Genomic DNA, 18,445 nt, shown 5'->3' with positions numbered 1-18,445 from the left:
TATGTTAGCAATAGTCTTCATCCTACTTGTATATTTATATACAAAGTCAACTTATTGCCCCCAACAATCTGGGTCCTCATTTTACCTACCTTATAAAGGATGGAAGGCTGAGTCAACCTTGGGCCTGGTGGGACTAGAACCTGCAGTAATTGCAGGCAGCTGTGTTAATAACAGACTGTCTTACCAGCTTGAGCCACAGAGGCCCATGTATTACAATGTATTTTAAGGGTGTCTATCTTTTGTAACAAAAAAACCAAAATATTTATTTAACATCAAGGTATACACAAAAAGATACAAAAAAGATGTTGAGGCTGTAGAAAGAGTGCAGAGAAGAGCAACAAAGATGATTAGGGGCTTGGAGACTATGATATACAGTTGCAGAAACTAGTCTAACAAAGAGCAGGACTGGCGGGGGTGGTGACTTGATAGCAGCATCAATATTTGATGGGCTGTCACAAAGAAGAGGCGATCTGATCTCTAAAGGACCTAAAGGTACCAGCTGTACGCGGATGACACCCAGCTGTACTTTTCCACACCGGGCCACCCCAACGAAGCTATCGAAGTGCTGTCCCGATGTTTGGAAGCCGTACAGGTCTGGATGGGGAGAAACAGCCTCAAGCTCAATCCCTCCAAGACGGAGTGGCTGTGGATGCCGGCATCCCGGTACAGTCAGCTGAGTCCACGGCTGACTGTTGGGGGCGAGTCATTGGCCCTGATGGAGAGGGTGCGCAACTTGGCCATCCTCCTGGATGAACGGCTGTCTTTTGAAGATCATTTGACGGCCGTCTCCAGGAGAGCTTATCAGGTTCGCCTGGTGCGCCAGTTGCGCCTTTCTAGACCGGGATGCCCTATGCACGGTCACTCACGCCCGTGACATCTCGCCTGGATTACTGCAATGCTCTCTACATGGGGCTCCCTTGAAGGGCATTCAGAGGCTGCAGTTAGTTCAGAATGCGGCTGCTGGTGATTGAGGGAGCCCTCGTGGCTCCTGTGGTGACACCTATCCTGCGCAGACTGCACTGGCTACCTGTGGCCTTCCGGGTGCGCTTCAAGGTTTTGGTAACCACCTTTAAAGCGCTCCATGGCATAGGGCCGGGTTACTTACGGGACCGCCTACTGCTACCGAATACCTCTCACCGACCCGTGCGCTCTCACAGAGAGGGACTCCTCAGGGTGCCATCAGCTAGGCAGTGTCGTCTGGCGACACCCAGGGGAAGGGCCTTCTCTGTGGGGGCTCCCACCCTCTGGAACGAACTCCCCCCAGGACTTCGTCAACTTCCGGACCTCCGAACCTTCCGTCGCGAGCTTAAAACACATTTATTCATCTGCGCAGGACTGGATTAGATTTTAAATTTATATTGGTTTTAAATGGGTTTTATTATTTATATTGCTTTTTAATAATTCGGCTTTGTAGAATAAGTTTTTTAACTGTTATTTTAGTCTGTATTTATATGTTTTTACTTGCCTGTGAACCGCCCTGAGTCCCCTGGGAGATAGGGCGGTATATAAATGTGATTAATAAATAAATAAATAAATAAATAAAGGTAGGACAAGAAGTAATATATGGAAGCTTATCAAAGAAAATAAGTCCAATGTAGAATTAAGGAGAAATTTCATATCAGTTAATTAATAATCAGATAATTAATCATTGTGGGTGCTCCATAATTGGAGGTTTTCTAGAAGAGATTGGACAACCATTTGTCTGGAATAGTATAGGGTCTCCTACTCAATCTCAAAGTTCCCTCTGTTATTCCCTGATTCTATAATAATCAACATCTTTTATTGTTTGATTTGCTGCTTGCTGATGCATCATACACCGTATATTGAATGTATCATTTTCTCCAGGGACAAGTCATGGGAAGCAGTGATAGTGTAACACTTACAATTTTGTGGGCATTCTAACCTGCAGATCCTTCACTCGAAGGGTGAGCTTGGAATCAGCTCTGATGGATAAGATATTTAAGGGAGAGCATATGGGTATGACAGCGAACCAACCTCAGGAAATCTGTGAGAATAAATTAGATCGCAAACTTGGGAATCACAAAAATACTAGTGATCATAACTGAAAGCAGTTGACACCAGCATAGGTGGACTGTTCCCTCTCAGAATGCTATAATAGTAGTAGTACTGGCATTGTTGGGCACAGCTTTCTGAACAGATAGGCAGATCTATATATAATTTAAATAAATAAATAAGAGTGGTTATAATTATATATATCTTGGGTTCAGTTTCCATTTATTATATTTTCCCCACTGCCAAACAGCTGGAGGTCTCCTTTCTTCACTGTTATCCTATAGAAAGATGCATTCTAGAGTCTCCTTACATATGTTTCATGTTTGATTTATATTTGTTAAAAATGAAGAATAAAGTCATAATCTTTATTCTTGGAAATTTATAAAGGATTTACCTTGGAAATAAAGAGATGGAAAACAGCAATTACATTGATACAACAGCTCTAATTACGAAGTGGAGAAGGAGATTGAACTTTGGGTAGGTGATGAAAATATGATTTATGAATTTTGGGGAGTATATATTAATGTGGTGCCAAAATTTTCTTTGCTGTCTTTTTTGGCAATTTGGAGAGATGAGTGGGGGAGTTGAAGAATAGGAAAGGAAAACACTTTTAGCAAAGTAAGGTTTGAGATCCTTCACTTAGTTTATTCAAAAGACAAAATGGCAAAAAATGATTTTTTTTCAAGATTATTTTTAAAAAGGCTGTACATGCATGTATATTTAACAGCATTGTGTACCTTTGTGTGAAAGGTATGCAGTGCTGTTAAATGCATATGTATATACAGCCTTCTTTCAGTCCAACATTTTCAAATCTTTGCACACCTTTAGAGTTGAGTGAAAGACGTTTTATGAAGTGGAAGGGAATGAATAAAACCTGTTCATTCAACACCTACCTCAACACCTGAATTTTCTACCAGTCTACCATATGTCAAATCTGCCTCCAGTGGAAGTAGGTCAAGAAATTTCTGGAAGGAAATTACTGGATCATCCTTGAAATGGTCACTTCTGCTTAGTTCAGCTCTTATTTAAAATATTTATTAACTGCCTGATTCTAGAGGCTCTGGGAAGTATACAAGGTACACTTTTGTGCATGCATAGTATTCTTTATTATTCTTCCTGTATTTTGAGTAGGAAGTTGGACTATTTTGTAAAACAGAAGTAGCCTATAAATATTTTAAATGTTATTATTTTTCTAAACATTTAGCCAAAAAGAGAGAAACTTTCTGCTGTTTTAATTTTGTACAGATAAATAAAATACTTTTTTCCATAGCCATTATAATGTTTACCTTTGCTATCACATCATTCAAATGAAGTACAAGTAGTCATCAAGTTACGATCATAATGGAGCCTTCCCAATACAGCTTGAAATCAGGAAGGCTGTTAAGTGAACTGCCTTACTTAATGACCCCCTATCACTGCTCTCCCAAATGCTTTTGTTAAACATGTGGATCATTAAGTGGAGCATGGGTTGCCTCAGGGGTGGTGGGAACCCAGGATGACCTAGTGCAGGCAGAAACTTGCCTGCCTCTGGCCTTTGAAGATCTCCTCCTACCCTGAGATACCCCACACTCTGCTTTCTGCCCCTTGGATCCTCACAGCCCCTATCCCCACCCTGTCACAATCACACACTTAACTTTTCAAAGATCTTCAGAATTTAGGAGGATGGGGTAGGGAAGGAGGACAGTCTGCTGTGTTGTTGGGCCACTTGGTACAATTCCATAAATAACACTGGCAAAGCTAATGCCAGTGTTACTGGGGGGGAAAAAAGCTCTCTTGGTTTTCCGTTCCTCATGAATGCTGGTGGAGATACAGCTAATGTCAGTGAGGAAAAAAAACCCCAGAGAGGATTTCTTTCTTTGCTAATATCTGTGGAGATTCTCAGTCATACAGGTCATGGTTATTCTGGGTGTTTTTTCAAGAGGCAATGGGGCTTTCTTGTTTTTATTTGAAGACGTTTCACTTCTCCTCCAAGAAGCTTCTTCAGCTTCTTCACTAATGCTAGCCTTAGCTTCTCCAGCGTTATTTTTTCACTCAGAAAAAGACAGCTGCTTGTGGTATTGTGCCATGGGGCCCAGCAATAGAGTGACCTGTCCCCCTTCCCAAACTCTTTAGTTCTGGAGATCTTCAAAAAGTGAGTGATTGATGATCAAGTTGAGGAGGAGCATGTGGAACCTGGTGGGTTGCAAAACAGGCCCAGTGCCTATGGAGACTTGGTGGAGCATGATGGGGGAAGGATGGGAGGGCATGCTGCAGGGTCTCTGCCATCAGTCATAAGGGCAAATGACCACAGGAATGCTGCAGTGGACATAACCTTGAGACTGAGTTATAAATACCATTTGGAAGGTCTGTTGCAACTATGAATTGTTGCTAAGTGATTGGTCGTAAGTGAAGGACTACCTGTAAATACTTTTACAGATATACTTTTAATTTGTGTATTTAAATGTTTATAGGTTACCTCGGTGATGGGATTGAAAAATTTAAAAACCGGTTCGCTGCCCGGTTGCTGGGTTGGGCGTGGTCTACTCAGCCTCCTGCACCATAGCGGGAGGGGGGGCGTTTTCGGAGGCTTTCATTCAGCTTCCAGGAGGCCCTCTGGAGACCGAAAACAGGCCCTTTTCTAGACTTCCAGTAGGCCGTTTTTCTCCCTCCGAGGCTCCAGAGGCTTTCATTGAGCCTCCAGAAAGGCAAAAATGGCCTTCCCCGGGCAACGGAGGCCCTCCGGAGGCCAGAAACGGGCCTGTTTCCGGAATTCCATTACTTCCAGTAGGCCCATTTTTCACCTTCTGAGGTTCCAGAGGATTTCCTCGAGCCTCCAGGAGGGCGAAAATGGCCTTCCCCAGGCAACGGAAGCGTTCTGGAGGCCAGAAATGGGCTCGTTTCAGAACTTCTGGTAGGCCCATTTTTCACCCTCCCAGAGCCTCCGTGTGGGCCCTGCACTTATCTTGCATCCAAAACAGGCCACATGGAGACTCCTGGGAGGGGCAGAGCGGGGGTGGTGGTGGTCAGCCACTCCTTGAAACAACTGGTTCGGTGAACCAGATTAAAATTAACATCCGGTTTGCCGAACTGGTCTGAACCGGCTGAATCCCACCTCTGGGTTACATAGACTTTGAAAACTATATCAAAAAGTTTGGGTACAAAATTGTCTCTAAGGAATTTGGAACATAATATTTATATTAATTCTAAAAAGTCTTAATTATAGTTCCAATTTATAAGCTGATGTATATCTCTATCATATCTCTGGTTTAGATGTGGAAATTGTCATAAAAGTTGAAAAGCTGGTTTAAGTTAATTTAGTTATCAATCTTTTCTCTCTCTCTGAAACATATTTATAGTCAGACCTTCCTTAGTGGTATTTCCTCTGAAACTTTTAAATTTTACTTTCCTTTTCAATAGGTAAACGTATAGCCTTTTTGCTTATTTAGAACGTATGAGTCAACAGATGATTAAATGGTATTGTATTTTACTTAATTTTTATTTCCTGTTTATAAAAATGTTTCTATTAAATGTTTTCTTTAGCTTCATATCACAGATAAATAAAATTCTCCAGGTCAAAATTTCACTTTGTGGAGTGTATCTCATATGCAAACACAATGTGGGAGTTTATATCTGTTTGTTATGGAACTTGGCAATGCTATGATACATAAATCCATAAAATTATTGCTATAAGAGCAGACAATATGCACCTCAGTTTTAATTATGCCATTTATAACTCTATATTTAGTTTTTGAAATTGTTTAAAATTATTTGTGTTCAATTTAACAAATTGGAGGATTTTTAATTCCAAACTTCAACTCCTTTTCCAAACTCCAGGAAGGTTTTCAAAAAATTCCTACGTTTGAGAAAATGTTTGGTGGGAGTCCACTAGATGTGAATTTTACAATTCCTTTTCAACCCCTTTCAGCAATAGTACAAGTAGTCAACTTGTACTTGTTCTTTTAACAATAGTTTGAAATTAAGACAACCTTGGAAAAAGGTCGCTTATGACTTGTCCTAGAAGTTACGATAGTTGCACCACCCCTGTCTCATAACTGCCATTCGGGTGCTTGGCAATAGACTTGTATTTATGATATTTGTAGTATCTTGTGGTGATTATTCACAATTTGTGATCTACTGAACTGTTCTGAGAAGCAATTTCAATTGGGGAAGACAGACTGTGAGATTTTGCAACCATGTGATTTGTTTAATGATCACAGTAAAAAAGGTCATAAAAGTGAGTCCAGTAATGTGATGACTCACTTTATGACCAGATTCTGGTCCCAGTTGTGATTTTAAGTCAAATACTACCTGTAATGCTACTGCATTCTTTTTTCTCTCATGAGTGATAAGGGGAAAAAAAATTTTTTTTAACGCAGGACAGTTTTTTTTTCTCTGGGGCATTAGAAACCCGTTAAAACAGAGGTCCCTGTACTAGACCATCACTAGAAGGGGGTGAACTTCTAATGTATTTTTCAGTATTGTACTTTTCTGTGGGAGACAAGTTCAGATTTAACACAGATCAAGTTTTTGACAAATACTTCCTCCTATGGTATTGCAGATTATTTATGTTTTAATATCAAAGTGTCATTTATTTGGATTTAGAGATTAAGGCCAGGGGTAGGGGCAATAGTGGTACAAATTTGCTCTCTCCCCTTTATCTTAAAGGGTCCTATTCCATTAGATCTAGTGGGATTTGTGTTCCTTAAAATATTTTTTTAGTGATGTATACGTTTCGGCTTGTTAAATTCATATTGTGAAGCTAGTGTTGTTTCCCAAGCCTCGGGGATATCCTGACTCTGTAATTAGAGGTTTATGTACCAGTTATGCAGACGTGATTATTACCAATAGTATGAATAATTGCACCACTTGGCTGGCTTGTGGTCAGGTACTGTCTAGTTACCTAGATGTGGAACACTTGCAATTAAAAACAAAACATCAAAATATGAAGCTATTGCTAAAATACCTTTAAGGACTTTCTTCTGAGCAAATGTGATTTCTGTCTTCTTAAATATGCACAGTGATGAAATTTAACTGATAAGCAAATCCTCTAAAGTTAAAAACTAAAAGAAATTTGCTGGTTACTGTAAGAAGATAATAGACAAAAAAATATTACGCAACTTCATTGTTAATGTAACTGTTTCCCACCCTGTCTAGAAATGTTAATTCCTTGACAGAGAATGCAAACAGTGTGCACTGCTTTCAAACTCTATTGTTCAGATCAAAGGGAATGCTTAATATCATATGTGTCCTTATAGACATCTTTCTAGACAAGTATTACATACTTCCCAGTTAGGATGGGGTTTACTGGATTCAAAATGTGCAGCCATTACATTTCTCCTTGATTTAAAAATACAGTTAAAAGTTGGTGATGTAATTTATTTTAAAAAAGCAACATTTGCGAGTAGAAGCATTTTCTCATAAAGGCGTATTGAAATCTTATTGTCAAGACATAAATTGAAAATATTATTCCCAAATAATATATTCTTCTTTATTTTAATTTGAAATTAATTAGTGTTGTATTGCACTAAGCTAATATGTGGGCTTGTTTGTTCTGGTTTAGCACATTGTGTGAACGCAGCTGCTGTGGCCTGTAACATTTATGTATAGTAAAGTTTATAAAGTAAAGTGTATAGTTTATGGCTCAACATAATAGTTCTTAAACTTTTTGATCCAAATGCTCTTTTTCCAAGTTCTGAACAATGCCATTATCCCTACTACAAACAATACAAAATACCAAGACTGTTGTTTTATATAAGTGTCGAGATCCTCAACTCATAAGAACAAATTACAAATTGCTTCTTTACCCTCAGGATATGCTCAGACTACCCCCAGTTTCAGCCCCATTGGCGTAGAACTATGTATGAATGTAGTCACTGTGGCTTATTCGGTTTGATAAACTGTTTTAGTATACTGTACCTGCATTGTTTTTGTAAGTTCTCACTAACATTATAATTCCAATTTGAATGGGTGTTAGCATTTACCTGTCATCCTACTGCCATTTACTCATCACCTTCAACAGAATAGCAAATCAAAATGCCTTTTACCTTAGTTCAGAATAGAACACATTTCCTAGATACTGTAGTTTTAATGTAAAAATAATATAATTGTCAGAACAAAAATATTTAATTTCCATAGAACAAGAAGGAATAATGACTATTTTATTATTTTTATTATTTACTAGCTGGATACCTGTGCTTCTATACGAAACTATGTGATCAGGCTTGATAAGTCAACACTTACAGCTTGAAAATTAATGAGTAGGTACGATCGGCCTCTCCTCTCCCCTTCTCTCCCTCAGCCTTGCCCCACAGAAACATCTCCTATCTTATCCCCTTCTCTCCCTAAGGCTTGCCCTATAGAAGCCTCCCCTATCTTATCCCCTTCTCTCCCTCAGCCTTGCCCCACAGAAACATCTCCTATCTTATCCCCTTCTCTCCCTAAGGCTTGCCCTATAGAAGCCTCCCCTATCTTATCCCCTTCTCTCCCTCAGCCTTGCCCCACAGAAGCCTCCCCTATCCTATCCTCTTCTCTCCCACAGCCTTGCCCCATAGAAGCCTCCCCATCCTATCTCCTGGTTGCTGCTGTGAAAGTAAAACTGAAAATGAAACTCATCTCTTCTGCTTGTGTTTTGCATTTGGAACAGATTTCATTTCAGGTGGGGAGGGGGAGTAGAACTTCTTAACATCAGAGCGTGTTAATCATAATGTAGGAAATATAATGCTCTGATGGTCGTTTCGAAAAATCCTTTCTTAGTGAGCACCTAGAAACCAAGAGGAACATACGTGGAAAATTTCAAGTTTGTAGGATTTACGGTTCTGGATATTTCGTTATTACGTTGTGAGTGGTTTTCGCTTTTATATATATAGATAACTGTGGTGGGGCTGGGGGTAAGGATAGGCTCTTTATGGAGAAGGTGTCAACTATACTCTTAATCAATGAAAAAGATTAAGAGGGATGAATGGTCATAAATTGAGGACTACATGTAGAATATTTAGGACTTCATGACTTTAGTTTATAATGTCTCCTATCTCAGATATATGACTCTAGTCAGCTCAAACAATTAAAAACAGCATAAAACATCAAAACAAGACGAGAACAATCACAAATAAGTAAAATAAAAATGCACAAAAATTAAATGATAAAATCAATATAAAAACTTTCAAAAACCATGCAACAAAATCCATAGATAAGGTATTCTAATATCCATCAAATAACAATCAGTATAATTGCTACTCCTGGGTTCCTATGCTCAAGGGCAAGACCAGTTTTTTAGGGTTTTATAGAATGCTAGAGGGATTGGGCTAATCTGATCTCAAAGAAGGGTGCTAGCCATAGTCAAAAAGGCTTACATTCTGGGTCCTGCCAGGTGACCCTCCCTGACCCAGAGCTTGCCTCTCTTGCGGTGCATAATGGGACAGATAAGATGATTGTACAGAGACAGTTTCTCAAATATTTGGGTCTAGTGTTGTAACTTGGAAACAGAGCACCCAAAGATGGGCAGAATTTAGGTTTGTTAAACATGCAGAAAATTGAGAACTTGAAAGGCAAAAAATTCAAAACCTAGGATTAGAGGTCATCCCAGGAAAGCTGGTTGGAAGGAGATTTAGAACACATGAAAAGAAGTATAATTAACATGTGGAATTCATTATTGCAAGATGTAATAATGGCCACTAAAATAGAAGTTTTAAAATAGACTTGGATAAATTTATGGAGGATAGGTCTGTGACAGTTAATTATTATTGAATGCTCAATGTTATCTCTTGATTTGGAACTCTGTTGGGTAAGGGTTATGTCTCCATGTTTTGCTGGTCAGTAACCAAAGACATTGCATAAAATCAATGGTGGCTTAAATAGGTGTTTGCCTGATCCATCTTTTTTCCTTAAAAGAATCAGAACACATTCAGAACAAATTCCTAGACGTGCAAATTTCAGGCTAAGCAAAGGCACAGCCATATAATTAATATATTAATACTAATATATTGCTTGCAAGTAAGGAGAAAAAAAAGAGAAGAGGAGGAAAAGAAAAAGAGAAAAAGAAAGGAGAGACATGTAAGGCTACCCAATATATGTATGGCATTTTATAATGACTGTTAAGATAACAGTTACAGAAGGCTATAAAGAAGACTGCCCTAATCAGAAAAATAGTTCTTATGTTAATGGTAATGGTGGGACTTACATATTCTTGAGGAACTGTGATTTCAAATGTTGAGGTTGATATAAATAGGAAACAGGTTAAGATTTATAATATGTCTCTTATAATCAGGATCTGTAATCCAGGTGCTGTATTTTGTAGCAATTGAAATGGTTGGATGTGTTATACAGCCAGCCCATATTATGCCATGCCCTTTAAGAAAGGTTACAGCTGCTTAATATTAGCTTAAGCTATGGAGGAGTGTTTTTGGATACAGCTACTACTTAATTAAGCAGGAACAACTGTAGATCCAGTAAATTGTTCCTTTCTTCCAATCAAGGGAAGTACATATTCTATTATTTAAAGTTCAGTTCATTAATATATTAACATTTCTTGTATTATTAAAGTTTTGTCAGTTGTCCCCAAATTTCAAATGTAATACAGCTCTGTGATAATATTGTGCTTGAATAACTGAGTAGCCTCTTTCTGCAGATATCCGACAAATATCCTTGAGATACAAACCAGTGGAGACATCAGAATAATGTGGTTGATAATATCAAACTCCAGAAAGGTCTTGAAATACTTATGTCTATCATTCAGTTTTCATCTATAATTATTTTGAGAGATTATGGGCATTTTACTGAAATGAGTAAGTGAGTAGTCAGATTAGAAAGGATCAAAATAACAGCATACAATTTGGACAATAGAATTCTCATTTTACCAATCAGGAAAGGGAATATTGTTCTTTCTGCAGAGTTGTAGAACAAAGAAGAGGGGGTTACCCTATTCTCCAAAGCACCTGAAGGAAGGACAAGAAGCAATGGATGGAAACTAATCAAAGAGAGAACCAATCTAGAACTAAGGAGAAATGTCCTGTCAGTTAAACTATCAGTGAAACGAATTGCTCCAGAAGTTGTGGGTACTCCCAACACTGGAGGTTTCTAAGAAGAGATTGGATGACTATTTGTCTAAAATGGTATAAGGTTTTCTGCTTGAGAAGGGGTTGAACTACTAGAAGAGCTCCAGGATCCCTTATAACTATGTTATTTTATTATTCTGCTTTTTGGAAAAAATAAACTATAATTACAGATATAAAAATTAAAATATTTGCTGTAGTAATCAACACCTCCTATACAAATTATTACCTGATTTTCCATTCTGTTTTTAAAACATTTGGATAATGTTTTAGATAATATTTTATTTGTTATTTCATTGTTTAATTCTCTGTTCTCTTAATTCAGAGAAAAGGAAATAATGACATACCCATAACAAAATGCATGGTTGGTATTCAGTCTTTTCTCAGCCTGCAGCTTATTTATGGTTTATGGTCACACACAATATGTTAGATTAAAGACTACATTGTAAAATATATTTTTTCCTAAAAGCTAAAGGCAAAAAAGGTCAGGTGGTGTGACGGTTATGAATGTGAATACAGATGATAAAACTCTTTTTATGAGGCCTTAGTAATTTTGAACCTGTATTAAACAGTTATAAGTCGAGGACTACCTGTAGTACACATTAATTCAACGGAATTCCACACCAAATGCCAGTAAGTGATCCCCCGCCCCATTTAAGATAATTGACTTATCAATTTGGAGGAGGCGAGCAGAGTCTTTGGAATGTCTATGGTAGTTGGACAAAAACAAAAATAAAAACCACCAACCCAAAATGAATATAAGGGACAGTGAAGACAATGACCACTTAATTCTCTTTTCCCCAGTGGTGGGGAAAAGTTCATGCAGAAGAATAATTGCGTTTGTAAAAATGCTGTAATATAATACTATACTTAGAGTTCTTCTATGTTTAGGACATAGGAAGTTAGTAAGATGCTGAAAATAGTTTGCTAAATAAACCAGAACAATACAATTTGGAATTGAAACTTAAAAATCTTTCTGCAGATCAAACTCAATGGCATGTTTTTTCTCTCAAATATTGAGCAGAGAGACTCTAGAATTTTAAAAATAATTTAATTCCATTTAAGACATAATAATATAAAATTTATCTCCCTAAAACTAAATTCAGGGAGGGTTGAAAGCTCTCAAAAGTGATGAGATTACGACAATAGTTTAGCTAATAAGCCCACATTCAAGCTTCAGTGGAGATCAGTTTGGATTCTAAATTTAACAGGGAATTGGACACAGATTGGAACACATCTTGCAGGGCCCTTAATAATTTCAAAAAGTGATTGTGTAACACCATAAATCAGATAGGTCAAGACCTTTGCCCTGAGCTGGAACTTGCTTGTTGCCTCTGGGACTTGCAAAACAGCATGTGTGAGACATTGGGCTTTCATTGTCATAATTGCTATGTGTTCTTTCCAAGTGAAACACCAAGATATTTAAAGGATTTAACCTGATTGGTATAGGTGCCATTTATTGACTAATGAGGGGGTGCGAGGGAGTTTGGTAGTAAAAGGACTTACACCAATAAATTTATATAGTGGGTGCAAAAGATATACCATAATGCAATATTATTTTACCACTTTCTGCTATAGACGTGATGAGTAGAAGGTCCTTGAGAGGCACAACTGACGTACAAAAGATTAATCTCAAGGAATTTCAAAATCAAAATGAGATGATAGTGAACAATTTTTCTCTGAGGTAAATTTAATTCCCTGAATTAAATGATACTTTCATATCTACATGGCAACATATGGTTTTCCCAAGAGTGCAGTGTATTTCTCAGCCAACTGTAGGAAGGCTAAGTATTGATCTACATTTATTTATTTGGGTTTTTGAGCTGCCAAGTCAAGTCTCAAGGTAGAGCTGATCTGACTTTTTAAAAATAACTTCTTTCTACTAAGACTTTGCTTTGCAACGTTCAGTCCATCAATAAAGGTATGTAGTTTTTAACCTATTATACCTAACAAATGATTGAGAGATAGTTTGATGGACATTTTTGTTGCCTCTTAGTGATAACAATGATACAGTATATATTTGAACAAGTCTTCCAGTTATTAAAAATGTACAGTCAATTGATATGAAGAACTTAACTACATCAGTAGAGGAGCCCACCATCAATATTAATCCACAATAATTCTTCTGAATTTAAATTGCTTCTACCTTATTTATTTTTTCTTCAGATAAGATGAAGTGGCAGTTGTAAGCGGCAGTTACCACTGAATACCACTGAACAGAAAATGTTCAGTCTGCACACCTGGAGAAATGATACCACCAATATCCCTGAAGATAAGACAGCTAAAACAAATTGCTAAAAGGCAGAAGTTTTATAAAAATTTCATTATTTAAGCAATGATTTCCCTATTTTGCCTTTGAAGTTCTATTTTAATTTTTAGCAGAGCCTATTAGATTTTTCTTTACTTGTGTATTATGCTTGAAAATTACTGATATTTGGTCATTTGTACACTCTCTTTCTATGATTTTTTTCTAGCTATCAGAGTTTTAACCAAACATCCTGCATATGGAATATTATTAGGAAGAGCTTTAACCAAAACATCCTACATATGAAATATTAATAACTGAAAATTACTAATTACTGCATTAATGGATGGGCCATTGTGCAGATTAAGTGTGCAATCCCAGTTGCTTTCTTCAAACTAGTAAAAGAATGTTTGCTACCCAATTAGGCCATCTGATAATTCTATCCTTTACTAGACGATTCTTATCCCAACTTTCAGGTTTTTGGTTACAGTTAGGGGAGGTTATTGTTAATTTTATAATCAACAGAAGATGGATCGCTATCAACCGTAAAAGAAACTGCACTGAAATCTAGGAAGATGAATGTTTTTTTTAAAGTCAGTGGTACTGGAACATGCATGCTCCCATAGACTGATTAGTTTATCCTGATTCAGTAGAATTCCAGCTTCTTGTTACCTCAAGATCCACTAGATTATTTTTATAAATGTTACAGGTAGTCTTCAACTTACAACCAAAATTTAAATTGTTAAGTTAATTTTACAATTTTTATGACTTTTCTTGCCAGATTTGTTAAGTGCAGTTGCTAAATTAGTAACACGGTGATTAAATGAATCTGGTTTCCCCATTGACTTTGCTTGTCAGAAAGTCGCAAAAGGGGATTACATGATTCTGGGATACTGCAACCATCAAAAATTGAGTCACTTGTCAAGCATCTGCATGTCAATCATGTGACCATGGGGATGCTACGATGTCATAAGTGTGAAAAATGATCATAAGTCACTTTTTAAAGTATAGTCATAACTTTAAATAGTCACTAAATGAACTGTTGCATAAACTGTTGTATAAAATGAAAAAAATGTGTTTCAGAATTAATAACAAAGGTCCTCTCCACATGTAATAAGGAGCATGACACCGGTAAGGACTGGTGTCATACTCCTTATTACCCTACTTCCCCTTTGGAACTGCTTTTCACAGTTGAATTAACTTCTGACTCAGCTATAGCATTGAAAAAGAACATCAAAAATAGCTAGGAAGCAATTAGATTGCAGCTATCAGGTGAGCAGCTATCAGGTGACCATTGGCAGAGTCACGTGGCATGTTGTACAATTTACATCCTCCTCACTCCCTGTGAAGTTGAGATTTTAAGAATTCTCTAAAATGTACCTAGAGCAACCAAGCCTATTTTTATTAGCACCATCCATATAGCCACTGTATGGATGTAATTCTGGTTCCAGTCTTTGGAAAGCATGTTTACTGCCTTCTCTGGAATGCGTGCAGGGTCCTTTTTGATAGCTTGGTTGTGGTCCATTTAGTTAAGAGATAATTTAATTAAGAGATATGAAACTTTTTTGTAATATTTTAGATTGTGATGGGAAATCTGATTTACCACAGTAAATAACAGTGTTTACAAGCTACTTAATTATGGTGGTAGTTAAAAGTATGGATTTATTACAGAAATGCGAATTACTGTAGTAAGAGAAAGTGAATCTGAAAGCCAGAATTATGTTAGTTCTTTTAAGCAGTCATGAATCAATTAACAAAAGGTGATTTTCTTGAGTTCCAGTGATATGTATGTGTTGGGTAAAATTAGTATTAGTTTTATTTATATTATATAACCAAGAGTTTCTGAGATATTATGGAAGAAAAACAGAAATATAACATTTTCATTTCTTTTGAAATGATGAGTATTTCTGCCTTCAAAAAAATGTATTAATTAAGGCTACCCAAAGTAACCTTCAAAAATCTAGACAATTGTAAGATGGAAATCAAGAATGTTTTCTGTAAAATTTGATTGCCATCTAGCAGTTATCTGGATTTCTGCAGTTTACTTTTGTTATCCTCTGTTAATCTCACATTTGTGATTACAGAGGACTATATGGATAGAGATTTCTATTCATATGGGCCCTTACTGCTATTCTTGAACATAAATATGTACGCAAAAATTAAGCAAGACTGGACAATACATGTCAGTTCTCCTCCCCCCGCCCTGGGTAAATGAATAATTGTGTTGATTTTAATATGCCTTTCCATCCTTGAATATATTAAAAATGGACTACAAAAAGAAGTGTAGGCTGTTAAAAGGTGTGGCTATTACATTGTCTATAAGGTGGAGATTTCAATAGATTGTTGAGAAACTCTAACACATTCTGTTTGTTGTTCCTATTTTCATCTTTAAAGACATGCCATTTCTTAAGAATCCCTTCAAAACCACAAGTAAGCACAAAATATATAGTTATTACCACAGTGGAACTCCTTGGATTGAAGCCCTGTGAGATTTTGTTCAAAAGACTTTCAGAATATATTAAGGGTAGGGTGTAATTTTATCATAAATTGATTTTTGTGATATTTAAGTGATCCAGAAATAAACATTTTTTGAAAATGTTTCTTCTTTTGGTTTTCCATGGAAATATTTTCTAGGGAATAGTAAGGGAAAAGTCTCCTTCAAGTCGAGCTTGACTCCTGGTGACTTCATGGAGACAGCCGTGCAGTTTTCCTGGCAACTCTGTAGAATGGATTTGCCACTGCTCTTCTTCCAGTAGATCATTGTGCACTACTCCTGAATTATTTAAAATGTTAGTCTTTACTATTCCCTAAAATTTAGCTTAAAATTATACAATTTCTCTTCTCCCTTAGTATCTATAATATCTGCTTTTCCCCTTGTATTATTTAAGCACCATATAGAGTAAAGATATAATCAGATTCATGTCCATAGAATTTGAATTTCTTTTGGATGGCAACTCCAGATTTATGAGCAATGTACTAAGCAGGGCTTCACATTAGTGAGATATGACTTTTTAATTATTTTCTTCAGATAAATGTTTAGAAATATTGACTATATTACTATAATACATAGTAATAAAACATACACTAAAGATAGAAACAGAATAAAGCAAAATAACATGAGAGAATAATGAGAGAACAAACATTTTTGAGTTGGTAATAGCATATGTCAAAAGGATGTTGGAACTCCACGTGACCACAAACTGAATGAGTAAATACTGTGACATGACTATTAAAAGGGCAAATACAAGTTTAGACTGCAAAAATAGAATTAGATTCCAAATCAGGGAAAATAACAGTTCCACTATATTCTGAATTATTAGGTTTCACTTTTTAAAAAAAAATACACCACACTTTTTGGATATTCCACTACAAAAAGGGTTCAGACAAATTAGAACAATTTCAGACAAAGACAGATTAATCTGGAGAAGGGAGACTAATTCTTCAAGGAGAGATTAGATTTGGTGGCAAGGGGACTAATCAGAGGAGTAGAAAGTAACTCTTACGAAGAGAGATTGATAAACTAAATATAACTAGGTTTTTTTTCTCTTGAAAACAGAAAACCAACGGGGCATACAATAATATTATAAATTCACAAAGCTGGAAGGGATCTTGGAGATCTAGTCCAACCTTCTGCACGAGGCAGGAGATCTTACACAAATGGCTGTCCAGTGTTTCTGGGGAGGGCTGAGAAGTTGGCTAGAAGCTCTAAATTAATGGCCCGATGTCTGAGATCAGCTAGAGCAGGGCTGTCAAACTCACAGTGTCATGGCGGTGTTATATGACGTATTGGGACTTTTTCCCCCTTTGGTAAACTGGGCATCGGTGGGGCCAGTATGTGATGCATTCGGCCCATGGGCCGGGAATTTGACAGCCCTGAGCTAGAGAATATTGAACTGTGTTTTTTGTCACTGAAAATATCTTGTGCTTCATATGTTAGCATAAATGTGAAGTTTTTGAAGACTGATTGCTGTACATCTTTAGATTGTGTTTTGTCTCAGCCTAGGAAAAGACTAGTCACTTGCTTTGAAATAAGATCATGTTATTACCTTCTGAGTGATAATAATGTTAGTAATATAATTAATATTCCAAGTAATTAATAATTGAAGAAATAATTTTGAATTTAAAAACAATATTATGCTGGATTTTTTTGTATATTTTATGCGTAATGGTTTAGTAATTATCTGACTGGACATTCATCCTTTAATATTAGAATATTAACTTTTAAAATTCTTCTAATTTTTTTAATTTTTCAGAATAATATATCTGAATCTGAATGATACATTTAAATATTTTTATAAAAATTATATTTATCTTTCTCTTTCCATAGGTGTGGGCAAAAATATGGCTTTAGAATTGTTTTTGAAAGTATATTCTAAATATTTCTATATATGGGTGGTCACTAGCTTGATATTTGTGGACCACACTCATTGAATCCTATATAACTTTAGTTTTTGAAATATTTTTCTGAAGTTAATTGCTCTAATTGTATATAGATTATTATTTTTAGCATACTTTGGTATAGTTAGCAAGATTCTGAAGACATTGTAATACTGTATGCACTTTGTTTGAATGTACAGATAGAATAATTTTTAAATTGGAAAATATTAACCTCCAATATTTTTTTAAATAATAACATTTATGAAGTTTCATTTCCAGCTTTTGCAAATTCTCTCATTTTGAAGGGTTTTAAAAATATTTTATGTTGAATAAATCAACTGCTATTTTACCCTTCTCTCTATTTCTATATGTCTATCTATATGTATTTTACAACCCAAATTCTATGGATTGTGATAGTTTTATGTACATTTAAACAATGTAGTTTGGTAGATATTAAGGACAATTTGACTTCCCTATTAGATTAATTTAAGATATTTCATGCTGGCATTGTAAGTTGGCCCAGGATGACAATATATACAAAAATTCAGTATAGGTTATCACTACTATAACTGAAAACTTCTATTTCAAAGTACAGTATATTAACATTCATATATAGGTTTTGTTTAAACTTCAAACTTTTCTTTTTTCAATGCCTTGTCAACTTCATCCAAGCATGACTTTGTTTTTTACTTCCTCAAAGTCTCCCTTTATATATTTGTTTTGTTATTAAATTTTTATTCATTCTTATGACTGAGTCTTAAAGAGTCTTAAGTCTTATTAAGTA

The 18,445-nt window shown here is 36.2% G+C and overlaps 1 protein-coding gene across 5 annotated transcripts in view; it reads left to right on the top strand.

Annotated features, from left to right (window-relative positions):
* SUPT3H (SPT3 homolog, SAGA and STAGA complex component) overlaps window positions 1–18,445 on the top strand; it is a 291,243-nt gene that overhangs the window by 70,485 nt on the left and 202,313 nt on the right. For 2 of the 5 annotated variants that reach the window (XM_058183513.1, XM_058183503.1), the window contains exon 3: window positions 2,401–2,490. The exons of 2 other annotated variants lie outside the window; for them this stretch is intronic. In XM_058183513.1, the coding sequence (XP_058039496.1) occupies window positions 2,401–2,490 (90 nt within the window). Of the gene's footprint in view, window positions 1–2,400; window positions 2,491–13,205; window positions 13,341–18,445 lie in introns of all 5 variants that reach the window. One more of the 5 variants, XM_058183539.1, reaches the window with a different exon arrangement.

The sequence above is a fragment of the Ahaetulla prasina genome, chromosome 1, assembly GCF_028640845.1.
Source record: "Ahaetulla prasina isolate Xishuangbanna chromosome 1, ASM2864084v1, whole genome shotgun sequence".
Lineage (NCBI taxonomy): Eukaryota > Metazoa > Chordata > Lepidosauria > Squamata > Colubridae > Ahaetulla > Ahaetulla prasina.
This window is presented reverse-complemented; position numbering and strand designations above follow the sequence as displayed.